The sequence below is a fragment of the Perca fluviatilis genome, chromosome 19 (genome assembly GCF_010015445.1).
Source record: "Perca fluviatilis chromosome 19, GENO_Pfluv_1.0, whole genome shotgun sequence".
Lineage (NCBI taxonomy): Eukaryota > Metazoa > Chordata > Actinopteri > Perciformes > Percidae > Perca > Perca fluviatilis.
The window spans coordinates 19,526,980-19,541,393 of NC_053130.1; the positions used below are offsets into that span (position 1 = coordinate 19,526,980).

At 41.6% G+C, this 14,414-nt stretch overlaps 1 protein-coding gene across 3 annotated transcripts in view; it reads right to left on the reverse strand.

Moving 5' to 3' along the window:
- dst (dystonin) overlaps positions 1-14,414 on the reverse strand; it is a 107,193-nt gene that overhangs the window by 8,475 nt on the left and 84,304 nt on the right. For all 3 annotated transcript variants that reach the window (XM_039784873.1, XM_039784875.1, XM_039784874.1), the window contains 29 exons: positions 14,212-14,331; positions 13,956-14,063; positions 13,652-13,870; positions 13,362-13,565; positions 12,279-12,510; positions 11,542-11,768; positions 11,320-11,442; positions 11,103-11,204; positions 10,333-10,434; positions 9,848-10,021; positions 9,466-9,621; positions 9,044-9,241; positions 8,360-8,488; positions 7,683-7,853; positions 6,342-6,497; positions 5,739-5,945; positions 5,365-5,484; positions 4,574-4,743; positions 4,302-4,461; positions 2,793-2,987; positions 2,574-2,702; positions 2,058-2,201; positions 1,653-1,841; positions 1,446-1,575; positions 1,089-1,252; positions 823-985; positions 575-729; positions 408-482; positions 197-214 (listed from right to left, as the gene is read on the reverse strand). In XM_039784873.1, the coding sequence (XP_039640807.1) occupies positions 197-214; positions 408-482; positions 575-729; positions 823-985; positions 1,089-1,252; positions 1,446-1,575; positions 1,653-1,841; positions 2,058-2,201; positions 2,574-2,702; positions 2,793-2,987; positions 4,302-4,461; positions 4,574-4,743; positions 5,365-5,484; positions 5,739-5,945; positions 6,342-6,497; positions 7,683-7,853; positions 8,360-8,488; positions 9,044-9,241; positions 9,466-9,621; positions 9,848-10,021; positions 10,333-10,434; positions 11,103-11,204; positions 11,320-11,442; positions 11,542-11,768; positions 12,279-12,510; positions 13,362-13,565; positions 13,652-13,870; positions 13,956-14,063; positions 14,212-14,331 (4,440 nt within the window). The remainder of the gene's footprint in view (positions 1-196; positions 215-407; positions 483-574; positions 730-822; positions 986-1,088; positions 1,253-1,445; positions 1,576-1,652; positions 1,842-2,057; positions 2,202-2,573; positions 2,703-2,792; positions 2,988-4,301; positions 4,462-4,573; positions 4,744-5,364; positions 5,485-5,738; positions 5,946-6,341; positions 6,498-7,682; positions 7,854-8,359; positions 8,489-9,043; positions 9,242-9,465; positions 9,622-9,847; positions 10,022-10,332; positions 10,435-11,102; positions 11,205-11,319; positions 11,443-11,541; positions 11,769-12,278; positions 12,511-13,361; positions 13,566-13,651; positions 13,871-13,955; positions 14,064-14,211; positions 14,332-14,414) is intronic.

Here is a 14,414-nt window from a genome sequence, read left to right on the forward strand (position 1 = left end):
GGCCAGTTAATCTTATGGATTAAATTATGGCCATAGATGTTTATTTCTACTTCTGAGTTTCAGTCTGTAAACGCCAGCCAGGAATCTGGGCTGAGAGTGTTAATTAGAAAACAAACATGGTAAATGAAAAAGCACATAAGGCTTGATAAGGCACAGAACAGAGGGGAATAAAACAGAAGAGGACTTTCATATGTACCTGGTTTCCAAGGTAGAACTGGTGATGTGAGGAAGAATAAAAAAAAAAAAAATGTAGAAAGGTTAGAGTTTTTACCATGCATTGGCTTTTTTAATGCAGCACTTACTCTTCAGTGAAACCAAGCTACTGGTATTTAAAACATTTCACAATAATTGCTTGTATTTGTTGAAACATTTGCTCTTGAGAAAATGTTTAGTTAAAATCTGCTTACCCGGTATTTGTTTGCACCAATTTGCTCCACTTGGAATCGTTTTGTACATTTGCATTTTGCTACTTGTCGTGTCACCTACAAACAGAGAACATTTAATTGAAGCGTAAGTCCCTAAACACATCTCTAGGTTTACATTTAGAAATTCTGGGCATGAGAGTTCGTATCACCTCATCTTCAATTTTGTCAGCGTCTGTCAGCGGTTTGTAAGCGTCCTTGTTTGGATGAAGAGCTGCCACAAACTCATAGTAGTCAATGTATCCGTCTCCATCTCTGTCAAATATGTCTGCCACAGCACTCATCTCCAGACGACTGGTGGGGAATTCTATAGAAGAGCCATTAAAGTGGTACAAAATGAGAATTTTGGCTGGCTGATATACATGCTGTTTAGTTGTGAGTTTGTAAGTTGGACACTTACTGGAGGAGAGGATGCCCTCTATGAACTCCTGTCGGGTCACCTTGCCATCTTGATCTTTGTCAATGCGGCGGAAGAAGTCCATGACACGGGACTTTTTATGGTTCATCCAGCGCATGTAGCGCTTCCGCCACACATCAAAGTCAAAGTTGGCAAATTCCTTCAACTGCACAGAAGCAACAAAGGGTGATATGAGCACAACTTTGCAGAAACCAAACTGCTTGCAATCATACTGAGAGCGGATCTGTGTAAAACCTGAACTTGATTACCTCATCCAGTCTGTCCAAGGCGTCATTGAGTTTCCTCCTTCGGTCCAAAGCCAGCAGCCACACGTGCTGCCACTTAGTGACCAGCAGGTTAACCCGCGGGTTCTTGGTTTCAATGGGAGGTTGTGTTGCTGACGCATACATCGTTTGTGTAGGAGAACGTTTTCCTGCAAGTGAAAGACATAAACTTTCATAGTGACTGTGCTCTCACAATGGAAACAGGAGGAATACATTATCAATGACATCATTCCAGGTGCTAAAATGGACACGATGAGGATGTTGCATCTCCCTGCAGTGACTAAACACTGGGCCAGATGGCTCAGGTCACGCTCTATGTGGGGGTATTTGTGGGATACATACTTCCACTTCTTGCTTTGTCGAGGACAGGGATGTGAGACTGGACTGGGGGCTCCACAGCAGGCTTCCTTTTGTGTGTCTTAGTGATTTTGTCAACATCTGGTTGCTTCCTGGTCATTTCCTCCATGAACGCCTGCAGGCAAAAGTGTTTGGTTCATGTACACTTGCAGTCAACTACGGTACTGTGAAAAATCTAAATTACTGAAAAACTATGCTAGAGTTTATGAGACTTTTGACCTCCTCGATCTCCTGCGGCAGCTGCTCTTTGTCCTTATCGTTGAGGTTGGTCTCAGCCCACTGTAGCCAAGTCAGCAGATTCTCCAGGAGCTCCCGAGTGGCTAACAACTCAGTGAGGGCCGCGGCCAGCCGCTGCTGGTGCTGCCTCGCCCAAGCCTGCACCTGTAACAGTAACATTACACACATTACTCATATTGAACAGACACAGAGCAATTCCTTTTGTGTGATGAGACACACACGTGCCACCACAAAATGTGAATTTAGTAATTTTTGCAAAAATCTGGAGGAAGTCTATTGTTGCTTGAAGCATCCAGATTGTGTAATTGTGCTCCATCATACCTGTGGGTATGAAAGGCATGCATGCAGCTGTGAACTGACCTCTTCGAGCCGGGCTTTAATGATGGTGTTCCAGTGTTTGATGGTAGTGATTGAGTCTGGATGGCAGATTACCAGAATGGCCTCCCCCAGACTGGTTGCTTTATTTAGAGCCACTCGCTTTTCCTCCAGTTTCTTCATGAACTCCTTAAAAATAGCAAATGGGAACGAGAAGATTTACAAGTGGATTCTCTTCAACAAACATAAAAAGGAAGCACTGCTCATGAAGTTGTTTTAAAATGCAAGCAAGGCAGAGCTATTTTATTACAATGGAATCATAACTAAGATAAATATCTTAGCATTTTTTGCATGAAAGATGACATGGCATCTTCTTGTTCCAATTACAGAATTAGGGTCTTAACTTTAAGACTTTAAGTTTACTCAAGCAAAAGACAAAATATTTATGCCAGCATGTTACATTTATTTATTAAAACAACCAAAACTGTCAAAATGTAACATTTTAATATAAACCTAAAGTTCTGCTTCAGATAAAACTATATAAATATTTGCATTGCTTGCCTTGTGTTGTTCGATAAGTGCCTGCAGAGCCTCCTCATCATCAGGCAGGCTGCCATGGAAACGCAAACTCTGCTCTGCCTCAGCCAGCCACTCCAGCAGGATATGAACAGTCGAGTGAAACTCCTCAGCCTGCAGCCAGAGGATACAGATCAGTCATGCTCATAGAGTCAGTTTACCTGGTATCTAACGACTGGACAGTAGGGGCTCCACAGTACCAACCTGACACAGGGCCTGCTCCAGACGGGCCTGTTTGGACACTGAGAGGTTGCACACCGTCTCCCAGCGAGTTCCCAGCTCCTGCATCTGAACTTTGACCCAGGACGAGTCATCGTGACTGCTCTCAATCAGCTCCTTGGCTGAACGTTTGAGGGCCTGAACGCTACCTGTCCTCTTTCCTAACTCCTTTTGGAAAACCTGCAGCAACCAATCAGAGAAAAAAAGTACAGAGGGAAATTGTACTTGTGGATTACAATATTACACTTCAACAGAGTCACAGCTGCTGGTGCAACAGAAAAAGAATGACTTCTGCTGCTGATGTAGTGCAGTTATTATTAATACTAAGATTGGGAGTGTCCAAACATAACATCAGTTTTCCAGACATCTTTGCTAGACAGAAAACTTTACAGAACAGGGACTCTCAATGAAAAGGTACTGCAATGCTAGCCCTTTTGTTGTTTGAATTTAAAGTCCAACCCTGGCGTGGTTTAAATGTCCTTTGTTGTCTTTTGTGATGAGAAACAATCAGTGATGAAAGGAAATGGTGGTGTTAATACAGCAGTGAAAACCTTTATGCTTTTGAAGTTGGGTTTCGATGCTGCAACTGAAGACTTTTTATGACGTTCAGCCAGCAGGTCAACACAAGCTTTTGGGTCATGCTGTGATGTGGTTAGGGCAGTGCAATTAATCAAACTTTGATCTATTTTGATTTCGGCTCCTAGCGATCACAAAAACAATGTAATCGAGAAAAAACTATTATTTTGCGAATTACTTTTTGCAAGTAAACTCTTATTTTGTCTTGTGTTCTGAATAGAAAAAAAAAAGTTTAAACGGGAAAAGTATTAAGGGAAATTTCCCAGTTCAATGTGTTTTCTCTGTTGATTAAGTTAAATAAATGCAATATCTTTCCAATAGTCAATGAGTAATCTTGTTAAATAATCGTGATTTCAATATTGACCAAAAATAATTGTCATTATGTTTTTTTTCCATTACCTAGCAGCCCTAGCCTAGAAATCTTGATGCACCCTAGAGGCAGCAAATTTAATTTGCAGCCAGGGGGGTCTAGGCACTCTCCGTTGACTTGCGAGCTGGAAAAACCAAACTCTGGTCAGGCCAATCACATTGTGTATAGAGTCAGTGGGCGGGCTTATGGCTGCTGCTGCTGGGAACAGCTGTCTTCTGGAAGACTTGGAGTTAAGCTTTTCTTTGAGAAAAGAACAAAGAACGGCACTGAAGTCATTCTTAAAAAAGGAAGATGTGTTCGGAGTTCTGCCGACCGGATACAGCAAAAGTTTAAAGTTTAATCTATCAACTAGCTCTGCTACCTTCTTCGTTGCTCTGCCTGGTTGTAGCGCTATCCTATTGCGTGCAAAGGGAATTTGAAAGACAACCGTTTATCCCGCCCCTCGGATTGAGCTCTGTCAATGGTGAGTTCCCAGACCAAACATCTTGATGTGGGTCTGGCTTGTCAGGCTAGAGCAGCCCTAGATGTGGTCTGGTGTTGTTTCCTACCTTGTGGTTGTCTATCAGGTTGAGAACCAGGTCTATGTCTCCGTGTACGGGCTGGTCCTCAGCCAGCTGAGGTTCCACTCTGTACAGCCAGTCAATGAGAGCCTGGAGAGCGTCTGTAAACTGGCCGGAGAACAACAGGGCCTCCTCGAGCTTGTTTTGTCTGCGTGAGAGCATGAATCATTAACAGTGAATGAAAAATCTTACTGCAAATAGTTTGACTAGTAGTTGATGGGGTTGAATTCAGCAAAAGATTTGGGAAGATGTATCCTTACCTTTCTACCGATTTGCCACAAACGGTGTCCCATTTGTCCCTCAGTTCACTCAACATGTCGTCCAATTTCTGATTATCATCCCGAAGGGAGGTCTTGTCTTTCAAGGCCCGCCCTGTTCGAGTGGTGGTATCGTACACGGAGTGTTTGCTGCCCACAGCTTTTTGGAACTCCTGTGTATGAGAAACACTGTCATCAAAAAGCTCCAACCTCCAAACAATTAAGGATTTTTTTCTTAATTTTAGTGGATTGTTTTAAGTCTTATGATTTAGATTCACAGAGTTCTCTTTCCTGCTATTGTTGGCATGTGTGTGTGTGTGTGTTTTGTGAGAAAAAGGAGACAGTATTCTGTGAGGGTAACAAAAAAAGGGGTTAAAACTCAAGAGCCACTGCTCCACAGAGATTATCCAAAAGCAAGATCACTCCTGTTACATTTGGTCCATCCCGGGATTATGATAGGATTAGCACAATATCCCCACATAACACTGCAGAGACAAACAGAGAGGACTGGGTAGTCTGTATTGCAAGCACATGCACGACTAACACATTCTGTAGATCCTGTGATTCCCATAAATAGCTTTTGCTGTTGGAATCGTTTGCTTCCAACACTCATATATCGCACATTAAACATGGCACTTAAACGGTCTCATTATTCTGACTTGTAAAAAAAGAAAATGGTTTGGATGCAGATGCTGTTTCTGTTAAATAAATGAAACTCTGCTGCCAAAGGTGCCTGGCTATTTTAACTTTCATTCTTTTCCCCAGTAAAGCGTGACAAGACAACGCTCAGTCACCTTGTGCTGCGCCAGCTGCGTCTTGATTTTGTCTGGATCGTTGGCAATTTCCACTTCTGAATCCAGAGTCTTCTCAGATTCGTCCAACCACTCCATCAGTTTATTCCAAGTTTCATGGAACTAATGAAGGATAAAGAAACAAATAAAGCATTTTGAAAAAAGTATGATTTCACTTGATTTATGGCCGAGTCCTGTTACATGTTCAGATGATTAGCTTTTCAGGCCCAAGGAACAGAAAAAGGCATACACTAACGAATGTGCTGTAATAAGCTGAAGACAGAATAAGAAACATGCTTGATATACTATTTCCAGAGCTTTCCAATGACAATAGAAAAGTCCTTACAGAAGTGAAACAAAGTCCATTTAGTCCATACCTGTTTGGCCCTTTTCCTGGCGTCATCCAGCAGACGACCTCGCTCAACAGACCGCTGCACCAGCTTCTCCCAGCGGCCTTGCACGCTGAGCAGCAGGTTCTTGATCAGGACCACATCCTGTTTCTGGCTGAAGTACTTCAAATGGGTTCCTGTCTTGTCCAGTTCAATGATGTGTTCCCTGTGGGAGTTCACCTCTGTCACAAACATCTGCACAGCCCAGAGAGGAGAGAGGTTTAGGTCAGGTGTTATAATATCAAAACGGAGTACAGGCTTTTAAATTGACAGAGGAGGTAATGTTATTCACGTGTGCTAATGAGCTTTGTTCTGAATGATAAAACAGATGGAGTCATTAAGTCAATGTTGGCTTGATGGCAAAGCTGAATGATGATTTAGTTAACATAAGTGCCATTTTATATATGACACTGATATAACTTATACTTTTTCACTGGCTAAAGAAATGACGCACTATCATAGCAGCTGGATAAAAGCCGAGAACTGCTTAAAAACGCTCCCGCTTAGCTTCAGAAAAAAAAGCAATCACGTCATTAGCACTTTTATTTGACTTCAGAGGCTGTGTAACCATCCTCTCTGTACAAACATTACCTTATGCTCATCAATCTGAAACATGATGGTATCCAGTATGAGGGAGGCAGGGGAAACCATGTTCAGCGTCTGCTCTCCTTGGGTGAGCCAGTTGATGAAGTCCTGCAGAGAGTTGTGGAAATCCGTGGCCAGCGTCAAGGCTTCTTCTAGTTTCACCTGTAGACACAACACATCATTAGGCTCCATCATGCATAGTGATGGAAATAATCTCTAAAATAATAATTCTCTCTAAACAGGGCACTATTATAACCTGGACCCTGCTGCTGACAAAACAAACCGCTTGGTTGCCATAACACTAGATCAAGAGAACGGGAAAAAACAATTACACTTCAATTGTGCCGAACATGACCTCTGTTTAAACGGAGGAAGTTAACATCTCTGGAGAGGCTGAAGGGGAAGCAGAAATGGAATGATGAGCTTTTAATTGAATGAGAGAAACATCCACAGTGACTTCATCGTTGGAAAACATCCATTTGCTACAGCATCATTAATGCTGTGTTAATGACATTACAGACCTGATGAGAGTTATGGGTAATAACATGTTTCTCTCATATACTGTGGGTCATGTTGAGAGTCTTGTTAAATAAAGACTTGCGGTTTAATAGTCACTACTTATTCTATTATTTGAATAAACTCTTTTCTCCTTGGAAAATGTGCCCGACTCACTCAACATTGCTTAAGTGTCACATTGCTTGAGAGAGTTTGGCCAGCAGCTGAAACTCTCTGCAGCTCTAAGATTTACCAGACTTTGAATTCCTGGGAACAGGACCAAAGTAAATAGGAAGCAAAAGCAAAATGGTACAGCAAACTCTCAAGCAGCCAGAATGAGAAGCTCCATATCTGGAGTGAGAGTGGTGAGGGAGAGAAGATTGATCTTTTTTGCCATGTTGATATGTTGAAATGATGATATTTATTTATTGTAGCAACAAAAGTGAATAAAATGTTGTCACAACGGAATAACATATAAATAAGATTTCCGAAATAACAACATATTAATTGATGAGTCTCTATTTTGGCTCAAATATTAACTTAGCTCATTTATTTATTTTATGCACTTGTCAAGTGTTCACTGTGGCAACATACGAGAGAAGACCGCAGTTGTTCCACGCTGACTCAGACAGTAACTCGCCTGCTGTGATCTACAGTGTAACCACATCCTGTGTGTCACTGCCAGCACGCCGTCCTTACACCGTTCATTATCGGCACTGGGATTAGAGGCTTACAGGCATGGCTCAAGTGTATGTCAGCGATCTCTCACTGGGACCTAAAGCTGAAGTTGTGAATCATCAAGCCGAGAGCAGTGTAAGTCTACCGTCCTCACCACAACTCTTGGCTGCATACCTTTCTCTCCACAACCTTCCCCTGCACGGCTTCCCATTTGTCCTTCAGGTTGGCGAGGTCCTGCTCCGTGTTGCTGTCTGGACCCTCAGGTGTTATGGCGAGCAGCTGGTGACCCTTGTTCATCAGCTCCTGGTACAGCTCCTCCTTTACCTCGAAGGCAGAACACAACTCCTGCAAGACAACAAGACACAATGACATGAGGGGAGCGGGGCTTTCGTCAAAGAGACCACATTACAGCTCTGCTTTAGTTTGGGATAACAATATGAGTTTGTTAGTGCACTTCATTTTTATGTTAGTCTAAATCCACTCTAAAAATGGTGAAGAATTAGACTCTCAGAGGCATGTTCCCACGAGTGATCCCTCTGTTTTTGGTTCCATAAAATGTCAATACTAATGCTTCTTCAGGCAGAGTTTGTTGTGAAAATGTCTCGGGTTTCTCCATTAGAGAAAAGGAAAACAAAAAAGGGAGACATTCCTAAATTCATTATAGTCAGACATGGCTGAATCAATTTGAAACGCTTTAAAAGGCTTTTTGTCTTCTTCTGCAGGGGGGTGCAAGTAGTGTATTTTGCAATGTCATTTAATTTTCACACTTCAGATAAAACACAGAAAAGACATCGCTGTCTCCTTACTAGCCTGCCATCTGTATACAGCCTTTCATATTGTTAAACACATACCAGATGGGTGTTAAGCTGCTCCCGGGCCGTGTCTGGTAAGCCTCCCACAGCCTTTGATGCCAACAGCTGACGTTCCGTGTCTTTCAGCCATTGCTGCATATCTTCTATCTCACCATGGAAACCTTGGGCCTACAACACAATACAACCTGAGTCAGGACAAAAGGTGTCACACACACTCATTGTTAGCAACCTATTGCTCAGGGAGGACGATGTCGGAGTTATTAATTCATTCATTTAGCAACCAAAAGTGTCTTTGGTATTCAGCAGTATAAATTAAAAAGCCTGAAATGTAACAAAATAAAGCCGGTGATCACAAATCACACAAATAAGTGTTGCTGTTAAAAAGTTGTAAGTTAACTGGGTTCCAAATGAAATCTTTGATTGGATTTTTTTGGCACTTTTGTTTTTATATATATGAATACTCTAAACCTGGGATGGATTATGTCTTTTAAAGGAACTTTTCAAAAAGAAATTTGAATAAAAATCTAAATCCAGGACATATTTCTGTTACTCACATCATAGTACCCTGCTAAAAGTCAAAGTTATGAATAGAAAAGGAATGAGGAGGGGGGGCAGTGATGGAGCTCACCCCTCCAAAACAATTTATTTATACTTTGACATAACTTACTTGCTCCCCTGGGAGAGCCTATTACATTGTGATGAAAATAATTTTTCATACAGTACCTGAAGCAGAGCACTCTCTAGCTGTTGCTTCCTCTGACCCGACTTCTCCAGGATGGCTTTCCACCGCTGGTTCAGGTTCTCCAGTTTGCTCTGCAGACCGGAAGCTTCCTCACCAGCGCTGGACTCCACCAAATCATTACCGGCCTTATTGACCGTCTCAACTGTCGCCTTATGAGCCAACACATCATTCTGGAGAACCTGTAGAGTTAAAGCAGCCAGAAATGGTGAGATGTTGGGTGGATGGATCTGAAGCACGAAGGACAAAACTAAGTCTGCATGGGTAAAAGTGCAACAATTCAGGATGATGAACCTACTGCCTCCTTGTTCTTTTTCTGAAGCTCATTTGCTAAACCCATGGTTATTTAAAGGTACCTTACATATTTGAATTTGCATGGAGAAAAAAAAAACTACTTTTGTCATACATGATGCTTGGCGAGCTCTATCTCGACAGCTTTGGGGTCTCCTCCAGCCTTCCTCTGGTCATTGAGCAGCTCCTCGGTGTGGCTCATCCAGGCCAGAACCTCGTCCAGTGCGTGCTGGAACTGGCCCAGTGCCAGAAGGCCTCCCTCCAGTTTGTGCTGGATTAAGGACAGAAGAAACCAGTAGATATTGCAGCGTGTGAAAGCACTTGACAGGCATAGCACACATAATATTCCACAGCCTGTTTGATCCATTGTTGAGTCTTTTTTATAGTCCATAAGGAACTATTTAAATTCATAGAGAGTTATTACATACTGTAACAGCATATTGCCACATTGAAAAGTGTGAATGAAGCTTTCCCTCTACATGTTTCCCTTTTCTGACCTGTCGGCTGATGATCTTCTCATCCAGGTTTTCCCAGAGCATCTTGAGCTCAGACATTGGCTCCTGGATGGCGCTGCGATCGGCCTCCTCCGTCACCTTTTTCAGCAGGAGGCCTGCCTGGTGGTTCAGGCGCTCCATCTCGATCTGCAGCTGGTACGCCTCTCCTTTGAACTCCTGATACATACAGCACATACAGTGGTACAACCCAATCAGTCAACACAAGTACAAAGCTTTGTGGGCAAAACATCTGGACCTACTGACTATGCCTTTTCAGCACAAGATTTGTCTTATTGTACATCGAAGACAATGTGACTACTTTATGAAGCTGCTTTTATAGAGCTTTTGTACCAATTGGGACAGGTTATATGAATCAAGCACTGAACATAAACACAGCTGGTATATTACAGAGCCTTTGTAGCACTGCAGTAAAGTTAAAGAAGTACATTAATAAGAGCATAAGTGATGTTGCAAATACAACACTTTACCTTGAGTTCTACCATCTGCTGCTTGACAGTTTCCAGGTCTGTGCCTACAGGTGACATTGAATCCAGTTTGCTCTCCAGAATATCCACCCAGTCAAACATGCCCTGCGTACAAGGTGGGTAACCATTGTTACTAAGAGGAAACAAAGCTTAGTGCACAGGGAGTCATGTTTCGCATCTAGTGCCATGTTATGCACTAAATCTCACAGTTGGTCTATGTAGTTGACATATTAGGTAAACACATAAAACACAAACAAATGAAAAACAAGCATTAAACTTAAATACTATCATCTTATGAAGTGTGATCCTTAAAGTTGGTAAAATGAAATCAGCCGTGAAGAGGACTCCTACTTTCCTACCATGAAAAGATCTTAGAAGAACTTTATACACTAGTTCAAGTTTGAGCCGAATTTAGTGCAGCACTGTGGTTGGTGTTTATTGTTTCCAAATGAATAGGTCCCTCATAAAATGTTGTATCACTTCAATCGTGTGCAATAAAAAAGCCCTGCAATCTGTGGTTTCATTTGAGTGCCTTAAACGTTGTGTTTAACTTTAAATGCACGTACATGTCTCCATGAACAATTTAATTTTAGAATAAGTTATACAATAAAGACAAACAAAAATCAACTAATGAAAAAAGTCTGTTGCATCAGTAACATTAGGATTTGGGGTAGGTTTCAGAAGCTTTGAAAACATATTACTGTGTCCCACTACATTCAGAGAATTACTTCAGATTATTCCTTTCAAATACAATGAAGCTATGATCAAAGTACCTGCAGACCATCCTGGAACTGCACAGCAGCCTGCATGGCTTCTTCCAGCCTCTCTACTCTCTCCTTCCAAGTCTTATTAAGATTTTCCCATGCTGAATTCACCTGGAAAAAATAACACGAGTACTTCACCACAAGTCATATGGAAACTCCAGAGTACCAGCAATTAAAACAGAAAAACTATGTCTTTGTAAAGATAGTTTTAAATGTTATCTATTACCTCATCAATACTTTTCTTTATCACAGGTTTATCAGGTTCCCCGCAGGCAGTCATAAGCTCTGCACCCTGGATTTGAACCACATCAAGCTCTTCCTGCAGCCCATCAATCTCCTCCTTAAATCCCTGTAGAAACAAAAGGCAGCCGTTAAAACAAAGAAAGGCTCCTTAAGTCTTAATTACCCATTGGTTGATTTAATAATTTAATTTTGGGCATCTGTCTACCTCGACAAACTCCTGCTGCTGTTTGACGACCGAAGGATCGACTCCGGGCTCCTCCAGCTCTCTTAGCAGGTCCTGGCTGTCTTTGATGGTGACGATGAGAGCGCAGTGGTCGCACCAGAACTTGTCTGCCAGGTCCATCACATCCAGCAGCTTCGCCTCCCGCTCCTCCAGTAAGGCCTGGATGTCGTTCCAGAGGAACACCATCTGGTCCAGTTTGTCTTGTACAACTTGAGGGGGTAAAAAAATAAATAAAATGAATATACAATAGATCAATTAACAACATAAAATGTGGAATACAAACAGAAGACCACAAATCAGCATGTATTCGTCAGCTGTGTGTGATGGGGAAAACATCTCGCACATTCACAGGTTTTAATGAGGAACTGCTTGGTCTCTTGGTCTTGCTTTGTACCTAAAACAAGAACAGCATTCCCATTAAAGCCACACCTGGAGGAAAGCTTTTGGAATCGAACAAAAACGTCTGAACTTAGATTTTCGGGCAAGGATTTTAAGAATGATTGCACATGTTTTATAGGGGAAGAACTAAAGGTTTAGCCAGTGATTGTGTTTAGTATGCCTCTGATATTTTTCCTTTGTTATGCTATTTGTCTAATTGGCTCTTATAATTATCCCACAGCCATATTATGGTGTAACCCTTCTAACTGGATTCAATTAAATAAAAAAGATAGGGAATACAATTAAATAAAAAAAATAAGATAATATAATATGTACCATACCTTTGGCAGACATGTCCTTGTCTGCTCCTACAGATCGTGCAATCATCTCCTCGCCTCGCTGCCTCAGTGTCTCATAAGAGGGCTGAAGCTTCTCCAAATCCACAGAGACAGATTTATTTTCAGTAATCTGCTCCCTGATCTTGTCAACCTCCACTGAGATGGACGGAGGCTGCCGCAGGCGTTCAGCGATCCGTTCCAGGGATTCCAGCATCGGGTCAATTTTATCATGGAACTGGTGGAGAACGAGGAGAGGAAACACCTTGGTTTGTTTTTATACTTCATATAGTAATATCAGTAAAGAAAGCTGGGAACGTGTTTAACTCGTGTTAGAGAAAGACACTGTACTATAACAAGAAACAATCCTGTAAAACCTATTTGTTATTCAGTTATATTGTACATATTTGTTATAATCTTTTATATATTTAATGTAATATTTATTATATATTTATGTTCTCTGGTTGTTGCAGTACTTTGCTTTATTGTTTATTTCATTTTAGTATGTTTACTGTATGTAATAAACAACAAGACAAGTTCTCTGTAATTGAAAACTGAGATTATTTGTAAAACTAAAAAATGTGTGACGAGTGGAGCGTTGGATTGACAAAACAAGATATTTGAGGACGTCAACTTGAGTTCTGGAAAACTGGGATGGAAATTGTCCACTATTTTCTGAAATTTCATAGAATCAATCGATAAATCAAGAAAATACTGCAATTAGTAATCAATGAATGAGATTAATTAAAAATATTAATTTGTTGCAGCCCTCATACAAAATGATCATGATTCATAAAGCTTTAGATGGTAAAACATGGTCATCATGTAAAAAGCTACTATGTTATAACTACTTATGGACTCTATTTGAAACCAATATTATAGTTATTTATTTTTCAGACATAGCAAAGTGGCTTTATTACATTAGAAAATGTTAGTTTAATGGCAGATTGTTAACATTTAAACATGGAATTTCTTTAAAATGTTGGATGGATGGACAGGGCCGATGAAAACACTGTGAGCGGCAATTTCTTGAAACTTTGTTATGACATCAAATTGAATATGTAAAATGGGAACAACACTGCTCCTCACCTGGGTGGATTTGGAGATGGCCTCATCCAGAGTAGCAGCTCTCTGCTTGACATCAGCCTTGAGTTTGGTGTAAAGTTGGTCTGTAGCTGTGTACTTCTCTCTGATGGGCACTCCCTCCACTGGGCTGATTTCAAGTAACTGAGGTCCGGTCTTATTCATCTTGTCGATGTGGGGCTTGTGCTCGGCAATCAGCTCACGCATTTGCTGGAAAAGGATATGACACATTAAGTTTTTCATTGCTTAAATAAAAGTGTTACTGTACTGAACATCTGCCTCTGTTGGCTTCTTACCCTCAGCTCCTCTTGCTGCTGCCTGAGTGTTTCATACTCGATGGAGGGTGGAGGCAGCTGGCTGAAGGCGCCCAAGGTTTCCTGAAGCCACGGCCACATCTCCTCACAGGTCTCCCAGAACTGACTGGCCAGAGACTGGGCTCGTTCCAGCTGCAGATAGCGCTCCGAGTTCAGCTGACTGACAATGCCGTACTGATCCAAGAGTGTCTGGGTCCTGGCCTGATTGAAAACCAAGAAGATCAATTAACTTATGTACATCATCTTAATGAATACTTCTTTCAAATTATAAATTCATTCTTTTCACCTCCAAGATTTCTTTCTCCTCTGGGTTTTTGGTGTTCATGATGGCCTTTCCTGTTTTCACAATATCGTCCACAGCATCTTTGTGCCTCATAATGTCCATGGAGAAGATCTGGAAAACCGGTAGAGTGAGTTTGGCTTAACAAAACAAAACCGCTGTGTTTACTGTACTTTGTTCAAAGGAAGGCCTGTGTCAATACACACACAGACACAGACACACACACAGACACACACACACACACACACACACACACGCTGACCTTCTGTGCTTGGAGCTGGGCTGTGGTTTGGTCCTTCTCCAGCCTGATCTCGCCCATCGACAGCAACTTCCTCTCAGCTTCAGTCAGCCAGGAGAGTTCAGCGTCTGCAGCCTGTTCAAACTGGAAACAGACAAAAAAATCACTGACATTTTCCATTGCGGAAAACGTTTCAACTCCTAATTAAATATGTAAATTAAAGTAGA